This window comes from Protomyctophum parallelum (genome assembly GCF_964188405.1).
Source record: "Protomyctophum parallelum genome assembly, chromosome: 1".
Taxonomy (NCBI): domain Eukaryota; kingdom Metazoa; phylum Chordata; class Actinopteri; order Myctophiformes; family Myctophidae; genus Protomyctophum; species Protomyctophum parallelum.
Window position 1 is genome coordinate 73,099,906 of NC_139697.1, and position 22,238 is coordinate 73,122,143.

A 22,238-nucleotide genomic window follows, 5' to 3' on the forward strand; every position below is an offset into this window, starting at 1 on the left:
TGTCTCTGTCTCGCTCAAGAAAGTAAACTGTAAATGAATGTCTTTACACGGGGGCTGTTGATTACACCATGGCAAACATCCCAACCTCACTTGGCCTGAGAATCTCTCTTGGGACTCAAGTTACTCCCCTGAATTCCAGAATGCCTTATCATGATGGTCAGAGGGGCAGAGAGCAGTGATGTGCATTAAAGGAATACAGCTTGTTATACGTTTTCACTTTTATTACAACATGCAAACTCATTAAATCAAACAACAGAATTATACTGTATTTTACTGCATAAAAGATAATACAAAGAGCTTACTCGCATAAGAGCAAAGTGAATAATAAGTTCATAGTAGGCCTATATCATTGTGGATATGAACAAAATATATATATATATAAACAAATGCAAAATGAGGACTTAAAAAAAGGTATTGGATTTAGTCCGAAGTTGGCTTTTCACATAGGCTAATATTTCTGTTACAGTGTACAGTAACAATGTTGGAAAATGATTACAAAACATACGATCTTAGACAAAGAAATGTGGAAAAGAAACATTTAACAATGGAATAGTTGTCTGTACACACTGTCCTATGCAGCTTGGAAATTATAGATGTATGAAACCGTTTTAGTTTCAACTTTGTTCACCAGTGGCCATTTTTCTGAAAATCTTCGTCCATTTTATTATTAACTTAACTTAAAAATGTGTTTCACAATATTTCATAAGGCTTTTCCACTCTGGGAGCCAGTCTAAGAGGGGAGAATATTTAAAGTAATACTTTGAGTTCTCTCCACATTGAACTGTGGAGTGTACTGACAACCAGTGTCAATAATGGAATGTAAGATGAGCAGAAGAAGTATCCATATGCTTTTCATGTTAAGTAAATATTCAGCTTTACTGTATTTTTTAAATTGCAAATGTGTCAATAAAGCTTGTCAAGTTTTCAAGGTAATGTGATTCATTCATTCTAATTCTGAAAATGGCGTATGAATGATCAGCATTCTTCAGCAATAGATTGTAACCACTTAAGCCCTCTATACTTTGTCATACAACAAATATAGAAAGTACAGTTAGCAGATCTTCAAACTCACATCGTGACATGTCGTAAGATTGTAGATCTTCTATTTCCGTTCCGTATTTGAGATGCCCAAAAATAGGAACAACATGGTTAAAGTCGTTAAACCAAACACCTTGAATCTTAAAATCATGATTGAAGCAGACTCTTAAGTCACATTTAAAGGCTTCATATATATGCTGCTGCTCGTCAGAAGCCCTATGGTGGAAACACTCACACATAGTCCATAGCTGCAGACACCGACCTGACCGGTGCAAACTTAGCAGCGACGTAGGGCCTGTTGTCCTTGGGAGGACAGTTGTTGCAGAGCAGCCCTCCTCCGAGCAGCAGCAGTCCAGAGGACCCCCAGCCGATGTACAGCGCAGCCCCGAGCTCCCTCCTCTGAGCCGCGATCACCAGGGGGTTGTAGAAATCCCTGATGACGGCGTGGGCCGACCATGACACAGGGATCATGATGAGGAGGGCAGCTATGATGAAGATCACCCCGGCCACGATGCAGGCTTTGGCCTTGGCCGTCTCGTCCTCCATGCAGTTGGTGCACTTCCCTCCGACCACGGCCATCAGGACTCCGAACACCCCCACGATCACGGCGATGATGACCATGGCCCTGGCGGCCTGCAGGTCCTGCGGTAAGGCCAGCATGGAGTCATAGACCTTGCACTGCATCTGACCTGTGCTCTGGACCACGCAGTTCATCCACAGGCCCTCCCAGATGACTTGGGCCGTGACGATGTTGGCTCCGACGAAGGCAGTGACCCTCCACATGGGCATGGCGCAGGTGATGATGGTGCCCATCCAGCCGATAAAAGCCATGAGCACGCCCATGATCTGGAGGCCCTGAGAAGCCATGGTTGACCTGCGGTTGCTGCTGCGTCTGTTGCTTGAACGTCGCTGCTGCTAGAAGGAGAGGAAAGAATTGGTCCTGCACAGTGCACACAGGTCCAGCTCTATAGAGATTTGAATAAGTCAAATGCACCTCTGACAGGTCAAAGCTGGCAGTTTGTGCTCAGTTAATATGGAAGCGTTTCTCCAGTTCCACCTTCGGACCTAACAGAGGGACTGTTTGCTTAGCAGTGATACTCAAAGTTGTGATGCTGTGGAGCTCTGGCTGTAAGAGGATAAGAGGATAACAGAATCCTGCTATAGTTCAAACTTTCAGGGTGGGGTTTCTATGCTGCCGAACAAAAGGGGAAAGCTGACACTGGATATCCCAAGGCCAGTCTATCCCCCATGTCTTCATTGTTCACACACATTTAAGCCTTGGTACCACAAGCTATACTCTCGGTCCTGGGAACAATATGCCCAGCACCTGTCTCCTCCACCTGTGTGTGTGTGTGTGTGTGTGTGTGTGTGTGTGTGTGTGTGTGTGTGTGTGCGTGCGTGCGTGCGTGCGTGCGTGCGTGCGTGCGTGCGTGCGTGCGTGCGTGCGCATGGGCGTTTCTGAATGTGAGTCAGTAAGACATATCACATACACACATACACACATGAACATTTGTGCACACAAGAAAAGAAAAAGCTATACATAAATAGTAAATACTTAATTAATTTTCTTTAAATTCACACATTTGTTTTAGATGTTTTTCATTTTCCTTTTGTTTACTTGTAGAGGTAAAAAAAAAAGGTCTAAAGCAGCATGCAATGGTCAAATTCAGAATCAACTTCTAACACAAGGCCCAAAAGTGTCTTAAAGCTGTTTTACAGTTTACATTACATGCATTTGACAATTAAACCTTATCCTGGTTGTGATAGAACTCATTTCAGCTACTTTAAAAAAACAGTGCCACAGTAGTACAACAGATGGCGCCACAATGCACTCTGTTTTGCACCTGTCCATTTCACATGGTGTTACACATGTATGCAAATTCCAAAATAACAAGTTGAATTGCCATAATGCCATTTATTTTTGAGTGGTGCAACCACTCCAAAGAACAGCAATGTCCGTGTTCACCTATGTGTTGGTTCACCTACCTATGTGTTGGTTCATGAGCACCAGTATGACTATGACTACCAGTAGGGGCGCTGTTGTGCCAGAAACAGAGAGAGAGAGAGAGAGAGAGAGAGAGAGAGAGATAGTATTATTGCTGCACTGTTGCCTGCTAATGAGAGAGAAAGAGAGAGGAGAGGAGGGGGGGGGGGGGGGGGGAGTTGCACCACTCAGTTCACACGGGTGTGATTTATTTCCTTTTGGCATAATAATGTGGTGCTCACCACATAACTATTACTGTACAAGTAAAGGGTCAAAGAAAAGCAATGTGAACATTGCCTGGAATTGAAATATTTGCTCTCTAAACAAATGAAATGAGATCGGTCTCCCAGTCCCCGTTTGAACAAGGGCAGGTTTCAAACCACCAGTGATGCTGCTTTGCTCTGCCACACCTAGACCTGCTCTACTAGAAATACACACAATAGATAACTTTCATATGATCTCAAAAGCTGTTTTACTCGAAATGTCTACCGCTGCCGTTTGTCCACATTGCAGGGTAACAGGTGCATGATGCTTTGATATCGTACATAATGCACTGTAAACATGTTTTTAAGTAAACTGATGTTTAAAAAAATATATATATAGGAAATAGTTATACAAAATTATAATCCTGCGTTTTTAGATTGGAAGATTTTTTTTAAAGCTGTGAGAAAATACAGTAACATTTTCAGGTTGTAATAAAAATAAAGAGATGATGATTTTTAAACAAAATATTTATTTATAGACATGATGACACTCATGATTAATTAAACAGCCTAAACAGACATTGTAAAAAGGTATCGTAATTCCAAAATGAATGTGAAAAGGTTTTCATTATAAATGCTGGAGAATATATAGGTATAGAATATATAAGTACAAGAATAAAAACATAACACAGCTTAAACTGCTTAAACATTAGGAATTCAATTCCTTCTTTGGGTGTGGTTCATATCTTGCCCCTTCTGTTTCCAAAACCCACTCCCATGAGCAGTAGAATACTTTGCGCAACAGCATCGAGACATCCTGAGATGTTTCACATATCATCTTATCATATACACTCAAACCCAGTAGTCTGTCCCAATAAACAGTGCTGTATCTCAGCCATGTAAAAAGATAAATCTTTTTACTCCCTGATTCTCCATGCAGTCTTAGACGTAGTCTTTACTAGATGCAGGCGCTGAGGCATCAGACCTAGCCTGCTTGTACCGGACTGCAGGGGACTCGTCACCTTTAGGGCAGTTGGCGCAGAGCAAGCCCCCTCCGATCAGCAAAAGTGCAGCAGCCCCCCAGCCAATGTAGAGGGCGGCACCCAACTCTCTCTTCTGAGCACCGACCGTGAGAACGCTGTAGAAGTTTCGGACGATGGTGGAAGCTGTCCAGCACACAGGGATCAGGACCAGGATACCACACACGATGAACGCGACGCCAGCTGCTACGCCCACCTTGGCCTTGGCCCTTTCCTCCCCAACACAGTTGGTGCACTTCCCCCCGGCCACGGCGAGCAGGATGGCAAAGACGCCCACGATGATGGAGATGATGGTGAGGGCTCGGGCGGCCTGCAGATCAGAGCTGAGAGCCAGCAAAGAGTCGTAGACCTTGCACTGCATCTGGCCCGTGCTCTGGTGCACACAGTTCATCCAGATGCCCTCCCAGGTGGTCTGCGCGGTGACAATGCTGGCGCCTATGAAGGCAGAGACCTTCCACATGGGGATGGCGCACACCACAATGGTCCCAATCCAGCCCAGGAACCCCAGGGCCATGCCCAACATTTGCAATCCAGCTGACACCATCTTGGTAAATCTGTTGTTGCTCTTTCCTCGCTTTGTTTTAAAAACTGGTTCTTCCTTGTCTGTCAAGCTTGACCTGAGAGGGTCTCTGTATGTTGTGCTGGCCGAATCTCGGATGTTTGTTGTCGTCCACTTGGAGTGACGTAGGACAGATGTTTCTTTGTCTCTTTCTGTGTAACAATGGGAGGTAGAGGTTGTGTGTCACAGTCAGCCAGCAGAATGGTGGAGGGCTCGGAGGAGAGCAGGTACATAATGATCTTATCTGCAGATGGGGAGGAGCCATTGAGGAAAACACCTAACCATCACCAGCAACCTGCTCTTCAGATCCACCCACCTCACACACACCCACACACACACACACACACACACACACACACACACACACACACACACACACACACACACACACACACACACACACACACATGTGAACTTGCTAGGTTCTGTTGAATGGTGGATCTCAGTTACATTGTTTCCCTCCCCCCAACTAAAACTAGTGAAACAACTGAAACTGCTAGTTTACAGTAGCTATTTTGTTCTGACCTTGTTGAATCTCGCCCTTGACTAATCCATATTAGAATTTTTTTTAAATCACCTATAGGCCTACTAATAAAAACTCAAGTTAAACTAATCATTTTCAAAAACTAAACTAGCAAAACCACTTTAAAAAGGAATCAAAACTAAACTGACATTGGAAAAAAATATCGAATGGAAAATGCAAAACTATAACCTTGGTATGACCATGATTCATGTCATAAAGGATGCAACAACATGAATCATATGGTCAGGTGGATAGACAATGTCTCTTGTCTATCCACCCCTCAAACATCAACCACCCCCGCCGCCTCTCGAGTTTCAGCTCAGGTTGTGGGGTAGGGCAAAACAGACATGACTCACTCATTCTCATGCAAATGCCTTCCACCGAAAAACGTATGAGTGACCAAATATGGTCATATGCTAAATTATGTCATGCTGTGACAGTGTCACCAACTATGGATGGAATGGTGATTTACTCTATTATGCAAGAAATGATGCTCTTGGGAGCTTACTAATGGTCCTTTTCATTCGGCGAAACGTGATGGTGTTTTTCAGTAAGTGAAACCAGGCAACAACAAAGCCCAGAGGGTACAGCAGGGAGGGTTGGAGTTACCTACAGTGTGTTGACTTCATCGCATACAGATTAACTCAGACAATGGTGAGGAATGTAGAGTTGAGATCTAAAATTCAAGACCGCACGCACACGCACGCACGCACGCACACACACACACACACACACACACACACACACACACACACACACACACACACACACACACACACACACACACACACACACACACACACACACACACAATGTGTTCTTTCCCCCCAGTTGCCAGTGAATGTGAACCGCCCTATTTCTATTCTTAAATCCATCTTGAAAAATCTGTCTATGAAAAGGTTGAAAAGTATCTTGAAAATAATAATAATAATAATAATAATAATAATAATAATAATAATTAGTATGAATTACAATCTGGCTTCAGAACATCCCATTCCACTGACACATGCCTTCTCTATTTGACATCAAACACGAGGTGGATGCTGGCAAATACTGTGGCATGGTCATACTGGACCTCCAAAAGGCTTTCGACACTGTAAACCACTCCATATTGATTAGTTTTTTTTTTTTTTTTTTAAGATATTTTTTTGCGGCTTACGCCTTTATTGATTTTTTAAGGGATAGACAGTAGGCTGACAGGAAACGGGAGAGAGATGGGGGGATGACATGCGGTAAAGGCCGTGTCGGGTCCGGGAGTCGAACCCGCGGCACACCGCGACTGGATCACCAGTCCGGTGCCCAGACCGTTACGCTACGGCCTGGGCCATACTGATTAGTTTTGATGCACATCAGTGAGCTGGAGGTGAACGGAACACTGACCCACCCCCCCTCTGAGCTGTACGTGGCGTTCCACAAGGAAGCATTATTATGCATTATTATTCCTAATATATGTAACCTACATTACATCAGCTTGTGACTGCAATTTGTTCCTGTTTGCGGATGACTGAGCACTGCTGGTCTCAACAAAAAAGTTTGAAAAAGCCCTCAGCTCTGAACTTGGTAGAATCTGCACCTGACTCGTTGATAATAAACTTTCATTACACCTGGGGAAAACTGAATCCATTCTCTTTGGGATCAAATAGTAATTTCAGCAAGGCTGACAGCTTCTCAGTTAAAGTTGGTGACAATAGTACTTTCCTATAGGTTCCATTCTGGAGGCAAATCTTTCCTGTGATAAAATGGCCACCAATGTAAAAAAAACAACCAAAGAACTATCCTGTACAATACAGTGTACACTGATCTCATGACAACAAAAATACCTTGAAGACCCAGGAGCCCTCATACAAGGTTTCTTCAACTATGCATGCACCTCATGGTACCACATCATCTCAAAGACCTGGCTTAAAACAAGGCTCCAGACATCCCAAAACAAACTTGTGCTACTTGGCCTTACTCCCAGAACCCACCTCACCCCTGCCCATTTTGATTGGTTGGAATGGCTTGTCATAGGCACAGGTCCCCCAAATTGCTATGCATTTGGGGGCATTCAAAATGTCAACGATATTTGATGCTATGTTAACTTACTTTAGCTGGAGACCCCCTGGAACCCTCCAAGGACCCAACTTTGAGAACCACTGCTTTAATGGATGATGTCAGGGCATTCCACATTACAGTGGCATATGAATACGGTGTGTTTTTCTTTTAAACAGAACAGATCTTGTGGAGCTGTCTATCTGTTGTGTCTGTGTGTGTCTGCGTGCGTGCGTGTGTGTGTACGGTTGTAATGCACATAACTCGAGAACCGTTTGCCCCACCGACTTCTAATTCGACACACGCGTTCCACACCCCCGCAGGGAGTGCAGTGCCCGGTATCGAGTCGGTCAGACCCACGGTTCTCCAGAACCACCACAAAAGGCTCTGCTCAGGCTCTGCCAGTGGGCCTAATCAGCCTAAATCCCCTCACCTGTGCAATTTCCAGCCTCTGCCCCAATTGATTGCCATGGCAATCCCACACCTGACAATTGATTACTTAACCAGTCCACTTTTCACAGTCAGTCAGTTTGCCCTCTTCAGACACAGGCAGATACAACATACATCTCCATTAGGGACACAGACAGTTAAAATGGGCGCTATGAGAAGTTGACAGGTATTATTAGGTTCCAAAGTTGCATCGTTCTCAAGTAGGCCGGTGGCCGACGGGCACGTACAGGTCTAGTTAACCTAATTCGAGGGAACGAGATTGTAATTCAAGGGCACAAGATTATTTTGAGGGCATGAGATACTATTTAGAGGGAACGAGATACTCATTTGAGGGCACGTTTAGGTTTAGGTTTCTGCCCATCAACAGAGATGTGTATACCGGTAGTTGTATTTATTTATCCATATCAATATATCCACGCAGGGGTATTTGTGGAATCAAACATACACGATATAGTATAAAAATACGCAAAACATTATTTAAAATACTCCAAAATGAAGCACTAGAGGTACTAAAGGGTATAAAATAATTTGGAAAATCTTCATTATCACAGCTCCCAAAGGAATGTTAGCTATCAGAGAACACAATGCCAAATGTCAAAACAAAATACAAACAAAATGTTCTCAGTCGATGATTCATGAACCCTGCAGGGACGTTGGTTCGTGTTTCCTAGAAACAGTTTCCCAGGCAAAATATCCTGTGCATTCATGCGTGCGTGTGTGTGTGTGTGTGTGTGTGTGTGTGTGTGTGTGTGTGTGTGTGTTTATATATATTATGTGTATAAATATTACAAAAATATCTTATCTACATGCTCACAACACAATGATGATTTATAGTCATTTCATTTACAAATAATATGTAAATATACCTGTATTATTTCCAAAAATTATGTGAAGGAATCCAAAGTCAGTTTCCATCCTGTATGGCGGAAATAAATGTATTATTGCCTACCAACTAGCTTAGAGTGTGAAAAAGCCCTTCACATTTGAACGATACGTCACAGAAGAGAAAAGGCACCATAAGAAGAGAGTAATAAAGAGTCATATAACCTAATGATTATCCTGTGTAGGCAACCTAACCTAATGAACTGTTCCATTGAATCAATTATCTGCCCGATCCTAGTTAAGCCTGTGTGTGTTCTCAGGCTGCAGACAGACAGAAGACTGACTGTGATGCAGAACACACTTGGTTGTTGTCCTGGAAAGTTGACCCGAAGGCTTTGATATAGCAGTAATGGCAGCTGAGAGAGCAGACAAATAGGGGTCAGTGTAAGGAAAAGCAAGGATGATATATAGCATATCTGACAGGTCTGTGTTTCACAAAGCTTAACCTCCTGCACTCCCACACATACAGACATGAAAGAAACATCAAACTCTTTCACATACCGACCATCTCTGCAGTTCTCCAGTATGCCCCAAGGGAGGCAGCAGAGTTTCCTTATAAAAAAGGCTTGTGTGTGTGTGTGTGTGTGTGTGTGTGTGTGTGTGTGTGTGTGTGTGTGTGTGTGTGTGTGTGTGTGTGTGTGTGTGTGTGTGTGTGTGTGTGTGTGTGTGTGTGTGTGTGTGTGTGTGTGTGTGTGTGTGTGTGCGTGCGTGCGTGCGTGCGTGCGTGCGTGCGTGCGTGCGTGTGTGTGTGTGTGAGATCAGTTTTACTTGTCACATTGTGCAAAGTGGGTGAGATTATTTATTTCGCTCGCTCCATGGTTTTGTGATATTCCGTGAGAAGAGATGTTGTGTGCATAGATCATTCTTTCACTCTTTTGAAGTAGGCTACACATTCAGTGGAAACTAGAAAAAGTGCCCTTCCGGGCACAGGTCTCCACCAGGTTATCCACAGATCCGTGCAGTTAGAGGTAAAAACACTTTTCGGCCAGTTATAGCGCCACCTTGAGGCTGAGTTGAAATTGTTCATGTGGCATTTCGTCCTCGGCCTAGTGGGAATGTGGGTGCACAATTTCACGGAAATCACGCGATGTGTTCATGATTTGCAGCATTTTGTTTGAAACTGAGCACTCCTGTGAACTTTGGAAGCCAATCTTAACCAATCAGGATGGAGTCTGATAAATCTGAAAGACCCGTTTCGTTGAATGGCTCTAGAGAGACTGTGTACCAATTTGCGTGATGTTTGGACAAAATCTGTAGGTGTACTGTGCAAAAACTTGTTTTGCACAAAGCGGCCTCCTGGTGGCGCTATAACAGGCCGTTCTGGAAAGTTTGGGGCAGAGGTTCATCGTTGGCATCCAGGGAGTGTGTGTGCAAAATTTGGCATCGACCGGGTTGTTTTGCACAAAGCGGCCTCCTGGTGGCGCTATAACAGGCCGTTCTGGAAAGTTTGGGGCAGAGGTTCATCGTTGGCATCCAGGGAGTGTGTGTGCAAAATATGGCATCGACCGGGTTAACGGTGGCCGAGATTAGCTGTTCACGGACACACGGACGGACGGACGGAGTGCAAAACATACTCTCCCCACATGCCTTCGGCCTGGTGGAGACAATGATAGCCTACTTCTCAACTTAAAAAATTTCACTGACAGAGTAGTAGTCTCCCAACACATACTCTGTCTCGAGCTCTCTGCTCTGCTCTGTAGCTACTACAGACACCCGGGCAGGAACTCCACCTCAAATCCTAGCCCCAAGGGGATGGGAATCCCTTGCACCAGCTAGGAGTTACACCATCTGCCCTCTGGGTGGAGGACCAGACTCAGAGCTCGAAGCTCATTCCTAATTCCTTTCATCAACCATCAACTGTAACAGTTCACCTTTTATTGTTGAATGTCATATACTATATTCTACTGCAGTTACGTATTAATTGCACTTTGTATAAATTAGATTTTTTTTCTTTTACAGTTCTTCTTGTCTATAATGTTTTATGCTGCAACGGAATCACTCTCCAAGGACAATAAAGATGTATTGATCTGAATTTAATTTAATCTTTTTAAACTCCTACACAGATTTGTGCAGTTCACACTGACCTCACAAGCACAATAGAGTTAATCAGGACGCCGGTCAATGCAGCATTACATAACACACAACTTGGAAAGTAGCATGGTGCATTTGTTTCTTCCAAGGAAGCCTTTTCACAAAGGGTAAACAGATAGTGGTTGTTCTGACATTGTTTGATCTGTCAGTGTTCAAAGAGATTTTAAATGCTCTTTTAATGGTCCATAAATCTTTTTGGGGGCTGCCAAAATCCATGGCCCCCTGAAAAGGCCTACAGCCAAGCATCTAAGGAATCTATTTACAACATGGACAGTGCCAGGACCCTGTGACCTACTGAGGTTGCTCCTAGTAACCATGAGTATTACTTGAAACGAGCACCTCAAGACAAACTTGGTGTGTGACTGGCTGGGAAAGACAATGACAAATGTAGTAACGGAAGCTGGGCGGGGTATAAGTCTGGTTCACTGGTGTGTGTTTAGCTCGATGTACAGTACAGGTCAATGCACACACACACACACACACACACACACACACACACACACACACACACACACACACACACACACACACACACACACACACACACACACACACACACACACACACACACACACACACACACCACACACACACACAGTACACACACACACACACACACACACACACACACACACACACACACACACACACACACACACACACACACACACACACACACACACACACACCAGCTGTGAGGCAGCACCCAGTCACTACACGTATTGTATGCTAGCTGGCATCGGCATGGCATTTAATCAGTTGAGGAGTTCAGCCAATATCTAAACACAACATGTTTTCAATCAAAGACATGATGATAGATGCTATAAATTGTGTGACAAATTTGAAAACATTGACTCAACATGACTGCTTTTGTCAAACATCCTGTCCACTGTGATCCGGGTTATTCTATGTGGCCATTTTGACAGGTAATTACTGTCCTGTGTATGCCTTTTCCATTTCAAAGAGCAAGCGCACATAAAGGAGAGCATTTAAGTTATCTGGGGTTATGTAGGTGCAATAACTTTCTTTTGTTTGGTTCAATATGAATAAACACTCTTCTCATGTGGCCCAATATCTACATGGAAGTCTGTAACAGGTTTTTAGTATTTTCTTTTAATCAGGCGTAGTTTATTGGGAAATTATTTAGCACTAGTCCTTACCCATTCTGAATATATGAACAGCAAATTATGTTCAGTGTGGGGAATTGTTTACAGATGGTCTTGGGAAGTTGGGTTGGGCACTGTATACTGTATATATACCGGTGTATATATATAGTAAATATATATATTATATATTATATATATTATATATATATATATATATATATATATATATATATATATATATATATAGAATATTAGTGGTCCATGTCATGACATGAAAATGTTTGAGAACCACTGCTCTAAAACAACATTGGACAATGATGTTTGACAGTCAGCAATATTGTTTCTTATTCTAGATTTATTTTCTGACTTTTTCGGATTTTCTGACTTGATCTGACCTGTTAACATTTTCATAGACCTGGTTGCTTGTTTCCCTCTCAGTCAATGTGGCAACCCTGGTCAAAGCCGTGTTGACTGTTGTGGTTCCATATGATAATTTAGCTTAGCACACAACAGCTAGGAGGATGCAGCAGGCTGCTGCCGTCATGTTTAACAGTATTTTGCGCAATTTATGTCCCCGAATTTATGGATATGGACTTATGGCTCCATCGCTGCCTCTTTCTTTGGTAGAAGTAGAAATTTAACGTGTTGCTGACTGTTTATCGTCTCTCTCACACGCGCGTGCACACACACACACACACCGCCTCCTGGCCGCTGCAGACCCAGAGGCTCTGTGCAGAGTGAGACCCCGATATTTATCGGGTTAACGCAGCACGTTAACGCCGATGTGCCCCGAGATTTTTAGGCTATGAAAATGTTACTTTCGGACAAATCTCGCGGCACACCTGGACAGATCAAACGGCACAGTAAAGTGCCGCGGTACATAGGTTGAGAAACACTGCGTTGGAGAATGCGCTAGGGTCCTTGAGGCTGTTCTTCGTGGCATGTTGTTTGTTGTATGTAGTAATTGTGTCGATGCGTAGGCTACTGTTACTAAGGTAGAGTGTCAATCGCCTGTCCGTGCAAAGGACAGCAGCCAGAGGGGGAGGGGCCTGAGGTGGTGTGGAGCAGATCAGCGAGTTTGCACATTGAGGGGGTTGGAAATATCCCCGTCACTGTGAAGGCCGTAGTACTGTAAATATGACATGAATATGAATGCAAAGTAGTGGTTGATGTGTGGACAGGCTAACTGTTGCTGTTGTGCATGGTGAGATGTGTGCAAACGGGGTAGTTTAGTAATAATAATAATAATAATAAAACTTTATTTGTATAGCACCTTTCATGACATCAAATGCAGCTCAAAGTGCTTTACAGAACAATGGAGAATAAAAGAAAAGCAAGGCAACGACATTAAAAAACAAGCAGTAATGCAATACAGTGAGGACATGAATAATAAAAAATATATAAGATCACTTAAAAGCAATGTTGTAGAAGTGGGTCTTGAGCTGAGCTTTAAAAATGTCTACAGAGGCTGCCTGACGAAGGTACAGTGGGAGCTTGTTCCATGCCGACGGCCCGTAGAAGCAAAAAGCTGCTTCCCCGTATTTTTTAGTTGCCATTTTTTTAGGCAAAGCGAGCAGGCCAGCAGTGGAAGACCTTAGCGGGCGGTTTGGGACATATTTAGGCAGGCAGTCAAGTAGGTAGGAAGGTGCGAGACCATTGAGAGCTTTATAGACAAGTAAAATAATTTTAAAATCAATCCTAAAAACAACCGGAAGCCAGTGCAGTGATGCCAAAACTGGAGTAATATGTTCTCTCATCTTAGTTCTAGTTAAAACTCTGGCTGCTGCATTTTGGACAAGTTGTAATCTGTCAGTTGTTTTCTTAGGCAGTCCTGAAAAAGTGCATTGCAGTAATCAAGCCGGCGTGGATTAGCGTTTTTGCATCGTCCAAGGACACATAGGCTCTGATTCGTGCAATATTTCTAAGGTGAAAAAAGGCAATCTTGGTAACATGATTAATGTGTGAATTAAAATTAAATTCGGAATCAATAATAACCCCCAGGTTCTTTACTGTACTGTTACTGTCTACAGTCAGGTTGCCAAGTCTGCTTAATATTGATTCTTTCTGCTCACTAGAGCCGATTATGAGAACTTCTGTCTTGTCCTCATTTAGCTTGAGAAAGTTCTCACTCATCCAACATTTGATGCTAGACAGACAGGTAAGCAGCGGGTCTAAAGCACAGGGATCATCTGGAGCCACAGATAGATATAATTGGGTATCATCAGCATAGAAATGAAAATTGACTCCGTGATTGGCAATGAGTTCGCCCAATGGCAGTATGTACAAGGAGAAAAGCAGAGGGCCAAGAATCGAGCCCTGTGGAATACCAGAACTGATGTCGTGTTTGTCTGAGTCAAACTCGGCTAGATTGACAAAATAACTTCTGTTTGATAGGTAGGAGGAAAACCAGGACAGGGCCGTACCAGACAGGCCTATCCAGTGCTCCAGACGCTGTATTAAAATTGAGTGATCAATCGTGTCAAATGCAGCCGTTAGATCTAGAAGTAAGAGAACGGATACATGTTTCTTGTCAGCAGACACCCTAAGATCATTCATTACTTTTACAAGTGCTGTTTCTGTGCTGTGACCTTTCCTAAAGCCAGATTGGAATTTGTTGTGCACATTATTGTTCTGTAGAAACACATCCAATTGATGAAAGATGCATTTTTCTAAAACCCTGCCCAGAAAGGGTAGATTTGAAATGGGTCGATAGTTACCCAAAACAGAGGGATCAAGATTGTGTTTCTTGAGAAGGGGCTTAACTACAGCAGTCTTCAGTGAGTCTGGGAAGACGCCTGATTGTAGAGAGCTGTTTACAATTTTTAGGATATCTCCAATCACACTGTAGTAGGAGAAGACGGCCAAAGGATGCAACACACACACACACACACACACACACAGTCAGCGGCGCCAAATTGTATAGGGCACTCTTTGTTGTGTTGCGGCGGTAGCTAGAGGAAGCATGCCAGTGGGGTAACGGTGAGAACGGTGGCCTGTGATGCAGGTGTCGCCAAGGGGCGGAGGTGTGTGAGGGTGCGAGGTTAATTCACTAATAAATTCATTATTAATCATTAATGTGTCAAATCGAAAAAAGGGCTTCGTTAAGACCTCCATATTATTATGGTCAATGCCTGTGTGAAAAGTGGGAGTGATTGGTGCAGGCAATGAGGAGATACGGCGGTGTTTCTGACATTCATTCATTCATTCAGACATTGACTGAATTATAGTATGATGATATGATATGATAGTATGATGTTATGATATGATATGATGATAAATCCCTAGATCACTAGATTGATTGGAATAAAAAATAAAAGGAATTGGCAGTCGGAAGTTATCTTAAAAGCTATTCATCAAACTGCAAAGTCATTTCTAATTTCACAGAGTTGTTGATAAATCGATAAGTGGTATGATTGGCAGTGATGTAGGAGCAAGTACTGTACTATAATGCAATATCTGGTTCAAGTGAGCAATTGTCTCACCATAATATTACCACACAAACGTTTTCTCATTCAAAGACTGTGGAACCTTTGTGTACCTTTGGCTACAATGATTAGGCACATAGTATCATACAGTACACTAACAGAGTGGCTGAAATTCCAGGGAAAATAATTAAGAGTGACACCATTGCTTACCTATTAGGCAAGACAGAATAGATTTTTTATTTTGATAGTATAGTTTGTTTCTAGCTGGAACAAAAATGCATTGATAGGGAAACATACTTTAAAACCTTGGGTGGACACCTTTTTAACAGTGTCCAGTGTCACATTTCCCAGTGTCACAATGCACCTATAATGGTAGGGTGTTCAGTCACCTGTCATCTCTTCCCCTGCTAGCACAAAGGCAAACAAGAAGAGAGTAGAGATAATCCTTTTGCTAACTGAAACTTGTTAATCAAACGCTGTGAGAGAGCCGGGTCAGGTGAACCTTCACAGTAAAATCCTCAGTGTTCATTTACATTCGTACACTTTCAAAGGTTAAATGAACATTGAGGATTTTACTGTGTTCAGTTGATACAACACGCTCGCAATCTATGCAGTTTCCTAGTTGTCCTGACACGAAAGGGCAGTGTTGGTGATATTGTACGGGCATGACTGATTATAGTTATGAATGCTGTGAATTTAGTTGACCAACCATATAGGTCTCCCTCTAACTAAGGGTGTTGAGTGATGTTTCAGTTGAGTCGTGTGCGTAGAGAACAAGTTGACATGGCAAGTTGTGAAGTTAAGAGAATGTATTGGACACATGATGTGACCTGCAGAAGACAAAAGCGCAAACAACAGAAAGTAAATACCAGGAATATGGGATCAAACAATGTAGAACAAAATCTGGTTGGATAAATTAAGAACATATTTAAGAGAATAAGTTGATTCTGCTCACATTGAAGTCAAGGTTATGTGAGCAAGACTCTGAACCCCTAATTGCTCCTGATGTGCTGGTTGGTGCCTTGCATGGTTTCCGCCGCCATCGGTGTATGAATGTGTGTGTGAATGGGTGAATTGATGCACAATCTATGTAAAGCGCCTTGGATAAAGGCACTATATAAATGCACCATTTACCATTTACCAAATGGCACACACCGTAAAATTGGCTTAAAATTGAATTAGAATTGGCCGGCCGGCAGACCGTCCGGCTGACATCACGCTCATGTCACATGACTCAGCCATAACCATATACAGAGTTTCCAATTATGATATTGAGCATATCAGCATGTCCATATGGGCATACTAGTGTATACTGAGGACATAAGGGATCTCCATATGGGCATGATAGGGACAAGACCAATGGCTCTGACAAGGACGACTGACAGATACAGAGATCTCTATATGGGAATATCAGTTGGATTGGTGGTCGCACATATGAGGGCCGTGTAGCCCACCCCAAACTCTAGGGTCTAAACTTCTAAATCCACCTACAGCATTTTGAATGCCAATGAAAAGCAGCTGCATAGCTGTAAAGTAACACAAATGTTTGGTGTTTTCTGGTAAATTAAGTTGAATATAGTGTGCAAATGTAAGCAGATTCCCTCAAAGAGCCATAGATTTTCTCAGAAAATTAGAATAGATGGTTTATAGGACAATTATATGCATTGAGTGGAGACGAATGAAGCACAATTTTAACTAACTCCCCTCCTCCCAGGTCCTTACCCTAATCCTAACCAAGCCAAACCCACCCCACCCCAGCTTAACTATCTCTCAACTAATGCCAAGCAACATGTTTCTACCATCATGGTATTGTTTGTCCTGCAAACTAATCCATCTTAGTGTTACCATTCTCTCAGAGAAGCAACTTGTTGCTCAGAATCAAATATTATTTTCTTTGTTATTGGACTGCATCAGCCATGGATTTGATTATATTGGCCATCCGATATGGTTTGTGCTATTGGCTTGAGTGCTTACTTCCCTAAAGTCAAATTAATGTAAATGTATCACTATTTATTATGTGTTATCTTATCGCGGTTACATTTTCAAGCAGGTTAGCCATAGGGCAGATGTGTTAGAGTCTAGACTAATATTGAAGTTTGATAAGGGGTGCACAGTACACAAGATTAAAAGTCTTTGTTTATGTTTGATAGTGGCAGCAACATTGTTGCAGTCACAATCAGAACAGACTAGAAAAAGTGCCCTTCTGGGCACAGGTCTCCACCAGGATTCTTCCTCAGCCTAGTGGGAATATGCGTGCACAGTTTCATCGCAATGGGACGCTGCGTTGAGGAGTTGTGGCGATTTGTACAAAGCGGGCTACTCCTGAAAACTGTAGGAGCCAATCGTGGCCAATCAGGATGGAATATGAGAAATCAAACAAACCTGTCTTGATCACATGACTATGGAGATCATGTGTACCGATTTGCGTGAAATTTGGATAAAATCTGAAGGAGTAATAATAGAAGATGTGTTTTACATATGTCGGCCTCCTGGTGGCGCTATAAAGAGCAGATGTGAAAAATTCCAGACATAGATAGATAGATAGATAGATAGGAGCCTCTAGGGTGTTGGCATACAAAGTTATCCACAGATCCGTGCAGTTAGAGGTAAAAACACTTTTTGGCCAGTTATAGCGCCACCTTGAGGCTGAGTTGAAATTGTTCATGTGGCATTTCGTCCTCGGCCTAGTGGGAATGTGGGTGCACAATTTCAGGGAAATCACGCGATGTGTTCATGATTTGCAGCATTTTGTTTGAAACTGAGCACTCCTGTGAACTTTGGAAGCCAATGTTAACCAATCAGGATGGAGTGTGAGAAATCTGAAAGACACGTTTCGTTGAATGGCTCTAGAGAGACTGTGTACCAATTTGCGTGATGTTTGGACAAAATCTGTAGGTGTACTGTGCAAAAACTTGTTTTGCACAAAGCGGCCTCCTGGTGGCGCTATAACAGGCCGTTCTGGAAAGTTTGGGGCAGAGGTTCATCGTTGGCATCCAGGGAGTGTGTGTGCAAAATTTGGCATCGACCGGGTTAACAGTGGCCGAGATTAGCTGCTCACGGACACACGGACGGACGGACACACGGATGGACGGACGGACGGACGGACACACGGAGTGCAAAACATACTACTCTCCCCCCATGCCTTCGGCCTGGTGGAGACAAATATAGGAGATGCACACACACACACACACACACACACACACACAAGCACATGTCATGCGTAACTGTAACGCAAAACAACCTCAATTGTTTTACTGAGGTTTAGGTTAGGAATAAGTTTAGGATTTAAAGCATAGTTAGATAGTTTATACCAGGGGTTTTCAACAGGTGGTCCGTGGACCACTGGTGGTCCGTGAAGGTATTGCATGTGGTCCCTGACCATGCATTTAGTAGTAGCCTACCAGTTACCTGATTGAGTCATCATTATTAGGATAATAATAATAATAATCATGTCATCATGTGCTACAGTATATCTCGCACGTAGTATTACTATTATTACTACTATTCAAATAGTTAAAATAAGTTAAAATAATGTGTGGATGTAGATCGGCTAGTTGAACTATTTTAAGATAGTAAAATATGGCAAAAAAGTTTAGGGATCAAGGTTAAGGCACGCCCAAGATATGGGGATATAGCGCCACACGTGTCAGTACTGCATATCAGTTAAGTCCGTGGACCATCGTTTGAGAATCAGTATAAGACATGGCATGCATTCCATAGCAAGTTTTACAAAAGCACTAATCTTAGCCCATATCCCATTGCAACACAACAGTGGTCCCCAGGCTGATTCTTAGTCAAGGTGGTGGTCCCTGGTTCCCAATCAGTTGAAAACCCCTGGTTTATACTACGATTAGTTTTAGGAATAAAGTTAGGTTTAGGCATATAGTTTTACTTAAGTTCGAATATTTAGGAATACCGGCCTAGTGACCGTTCAGAGGTCACTGGATTTGACCCTGGGCGATTTGACCCTGGGTATTCCGCACATGCATGCACTGATGCACATGCAGGCATGCTGTCCTTGGAATATGGTTTGAACCGAATAATAAAGTATAGCTTCATCAAAGAGGATCATCCTGAATGTGTGTCTGTGCCTGTGGGCAACTATAGTTCTCTGTTGATCTACAACACATTTTATTTGGCTTCACCATACAGTGGTACATATAGGATTCAATGTTTGAACTTTGAAGACATTCGCCACAATTGTGTTGCTGAAAAATGCCTCCTACTAGTAGGCCTACAAGTTTTAATTCTGCCCACATTTATTGAGACAAAAGTCTTTTGCCAATAAGACTAGGACTGTTGGTATTCAATAACCTTTCGCTACTACCCATAATTCTGTGTCCAGTTTGCCATTAACCAGAAATTATGATTTTATATGTTACATATACTCTTAGGTCTAGTAGTTGTGTAACCATATTTAACTGACGGACTACAGAATTGCTGGCATTACTGCCCAACAGCATGCTCATGGCTTTGAAGTGAACAACTCAAATGGTTGTTTATGAGGTCAGGTTCATGTTGGTTTATTGATATTAACTCTATAAGCCTTATAGAGTTAATATCAATAAACGAACATGCACGTATAAGGTAAGGTAAGGTACAGTAGACCTTTATTAAAGCAGAAATAACATGCATTTTAAAACTGTGTTTAATATTTAATATCATATTGTCTATGTCCCTCAAACTTATTTCTAATGGTTTGAGCTTCAATCACCACTCTGATATAACCAGACCTTGTCATTTCTTTCTGGACTTTGTAAGCAGTTTTAGCAGTTTTAAAGAACCCATATAATATGAAAGCCTGATTGGTTTTTTGTGCGGATAGAAAACACATATGGGAGCCCCAAAACCACAAACGAAATTGAAAAAGTTGAATTTTACTTTAACTTTTATCCTGCAGGGGACAGTTTCAGACAGCTGATGGTTGCTCAGGTGGTCATGAATCCTGGGAGTTAAGTGTTTTCTTCTTTTTGATTATCTTTTTGCCTTTTTATACCTTTATTGATATTGATAGGATAGTAGGTTGACAGGAAATGGGGAGGGAGATGTGGAATGACATGCAGCGAAGGCTGTCAGGAACTGGACTAGTCTGCCCAATATGTGTGTTGAACAGTTGAAGTATACCTGAGCGGCCCGGACCGCTGCCTCCAAAGTAATCTGACAGCATGTGGAATCAAATTACACAGGTGCACACAGAATTTGACAGAAATGCTTATGTAATTATTTTTGTGCATGCCTCATCCTTGAATGTGGCATTAAATTATTTAATCCTTGATAAGTTTCAAATGAACATTTTATCGGAGATCAGTCATATACTGCAAGAGCTCTTGCTCTTTCATGGTTCAAGGTCTCTTAGAATGGAGAGAAACCATTTATCATTTTAATTCAACTGGACTGTATTGTAAATTATTTACAAAAGAATTTGTCGGGACAGATATTATCACTGGCAGGCCCGTTCTGGCCCACAGCTAGGCCGCCTGTTGCTTACAGTAATGCTCTTTATGTTTTATGTAAAGCAATTGCCTTGTTGTTGAAATGTGTGTACATGAATAAACGTCCTTGCCTAAAGTGTAGAAAAGTGGTGGTCTCTCTGATTGCCCCTTCTGGTTACCTATCAACCACATTAAAATAGCTACCTTGGCCACTCATTACACATCAACAGCAATAAAGAGGACGCACGCCTGCACGGTGCTACTATGGTCAAAGGTGTATGCCATAAAACCTACTCTTTATTGGCTAAACACACACACACACACACACACACACACACACTCCCCGGGTCTAAACACAGCCTAGAACACGCTTGATTGGCTTGATTTGGTGAGCCACGTCATTGGGTGTGCCTGACCACTGGGTAATAAACGATACCAAGATAAGCATATTCTATACTGGGCATCAACTGCAGAAGCACCAACACACTAGAGAGGGAGAGAGAGTGCATGTCTAGAGAAAGAGCATGCTGTGACACATCTTCTCTTGGATGTAGCAACAGGAGGAGAGATTGGAGGTAAAGAAAGCTTGTGGATAAGGTTGAGAGGGTCAGGCTGCCGGGACGGGAGTGACTCTACTACAATTGTACTTCATACAAAGGCTACTGTACAGTATATAAAGAGAAACACTCAAGATATCAATACATGAGAGGAGGTGCAAAGGACAACAAGGAAAACAGAACAACAGCTTGAAAGACAGCCTTCAAACAGGAGTTAATCTACAGGGAGACGCCTGTTTGGGCGTGCAATGGCATCATTCGGACTAGAATTGGTCGGTGTGTGTCTTTCGGTGCTGGGATGGGTGCTGAGCGTGGTCAGCTGCGCCCTGCCAATGTGGAGGGTCTCCGCTTTCATCGGGGCCAACATTGTCACGGCTCAGGTGTACTGGGAGGGCCTGTGGATGAGCTGTGTGGTGCAGAGTACAGGCCAGATGCAGTGCAAGGTCTACGACTCCATGCTGGCCTTGCCCCAGGACCTGCAGGCTGCCAGGGCTCTCTCAGTGGTGGCCATCTTGGTAGGGGTCGTGGCACTCCTCATCTCTGTGGTGGGCGCCAAGTGCACAAACTGCATTGAGCAGGAAGGAGTGAAAGCCAGGGTGATGGCCTCCTCCGGCGGGGCGTTCATTGCAGCCGCCTTGGCCCAGCTGGTTCCTGTTTCCTGGTCGGCACACACCATCGTCATCGAGTTCTACAGCCCAATAGTCCCCGCCGGACAGAAGATGGAGATCGGGGCGGCACTCTACCTGGGCTGGGCCGCAGCATTCCTGCTCCTGGTAGGGGGGTCCATTCTTTGCTGTAGCTGTCCTCCCCAGGAGGAGAAAACCAGGTACCCCTTGCCCGTCCAGAGCCACATGGCGTACTCTGCTGCTCCACGGTCAATAGCACCGAGCTCCTACAACAGGAGAGACTATGTGTGA

General features: G+C 43.2%; 3 protein-coding genes across 3 annotated transcripts; 1 reads left to right on the plus strand and 2 right to left on the minus strand.

Annotated features, from left to right (window-relative positions):
• Positions 1–516: 516 nt before the first annotated feature.
• LOC310876197 (claudin-4-like) lies at positions 517–2,264 on the minus strand. The gene has a single exon (XM_083789646.1). The coding sequence runs from the start codon at positions 1,903–1,905 to the stop codon at positions 1,270–1,272; it is 636 nt and encodes a 211-aa protein (XP_083645772.1). The 5' UTR covers positions 1,906–2,264; the 3' UTR covers positions 517–1,269.
• Positions 2,265–3,735: 1,471 nt separating this feature from the next.
• Positions 3,736–5,028, minus strand: LOC310876189 (claudin-4-like). The gene has a single exon (XM_083789635.1). It carries the CDS (start codon positions 4,807–4,809, stop codon positions 4,168–4,170), a length of 642 nt encoding a protein of 213 aa, XP_083645761.1. The 5' UTR covers positions 4,810–5,028; the 3' UTR covers positions 3,736–4,167.
• A 16,541-nt stretch (positions 5,029–21,569) lies between these two features.
• On the plus strand, positions 21,570–22,238 carry LOC310876156 (claudin-4-like; the record flags this gene model as incomplete). Its single annotated transcript, XM_083789601.1, has 1 exon — positions 21,570–22,238. The coding sequence occupies one exon, from the start codon at positions 21,570–21,572 to the stop codon at positions 22,236–22,238; it is 669 nt and encodes a 222-aa protein (XP_083645727.1).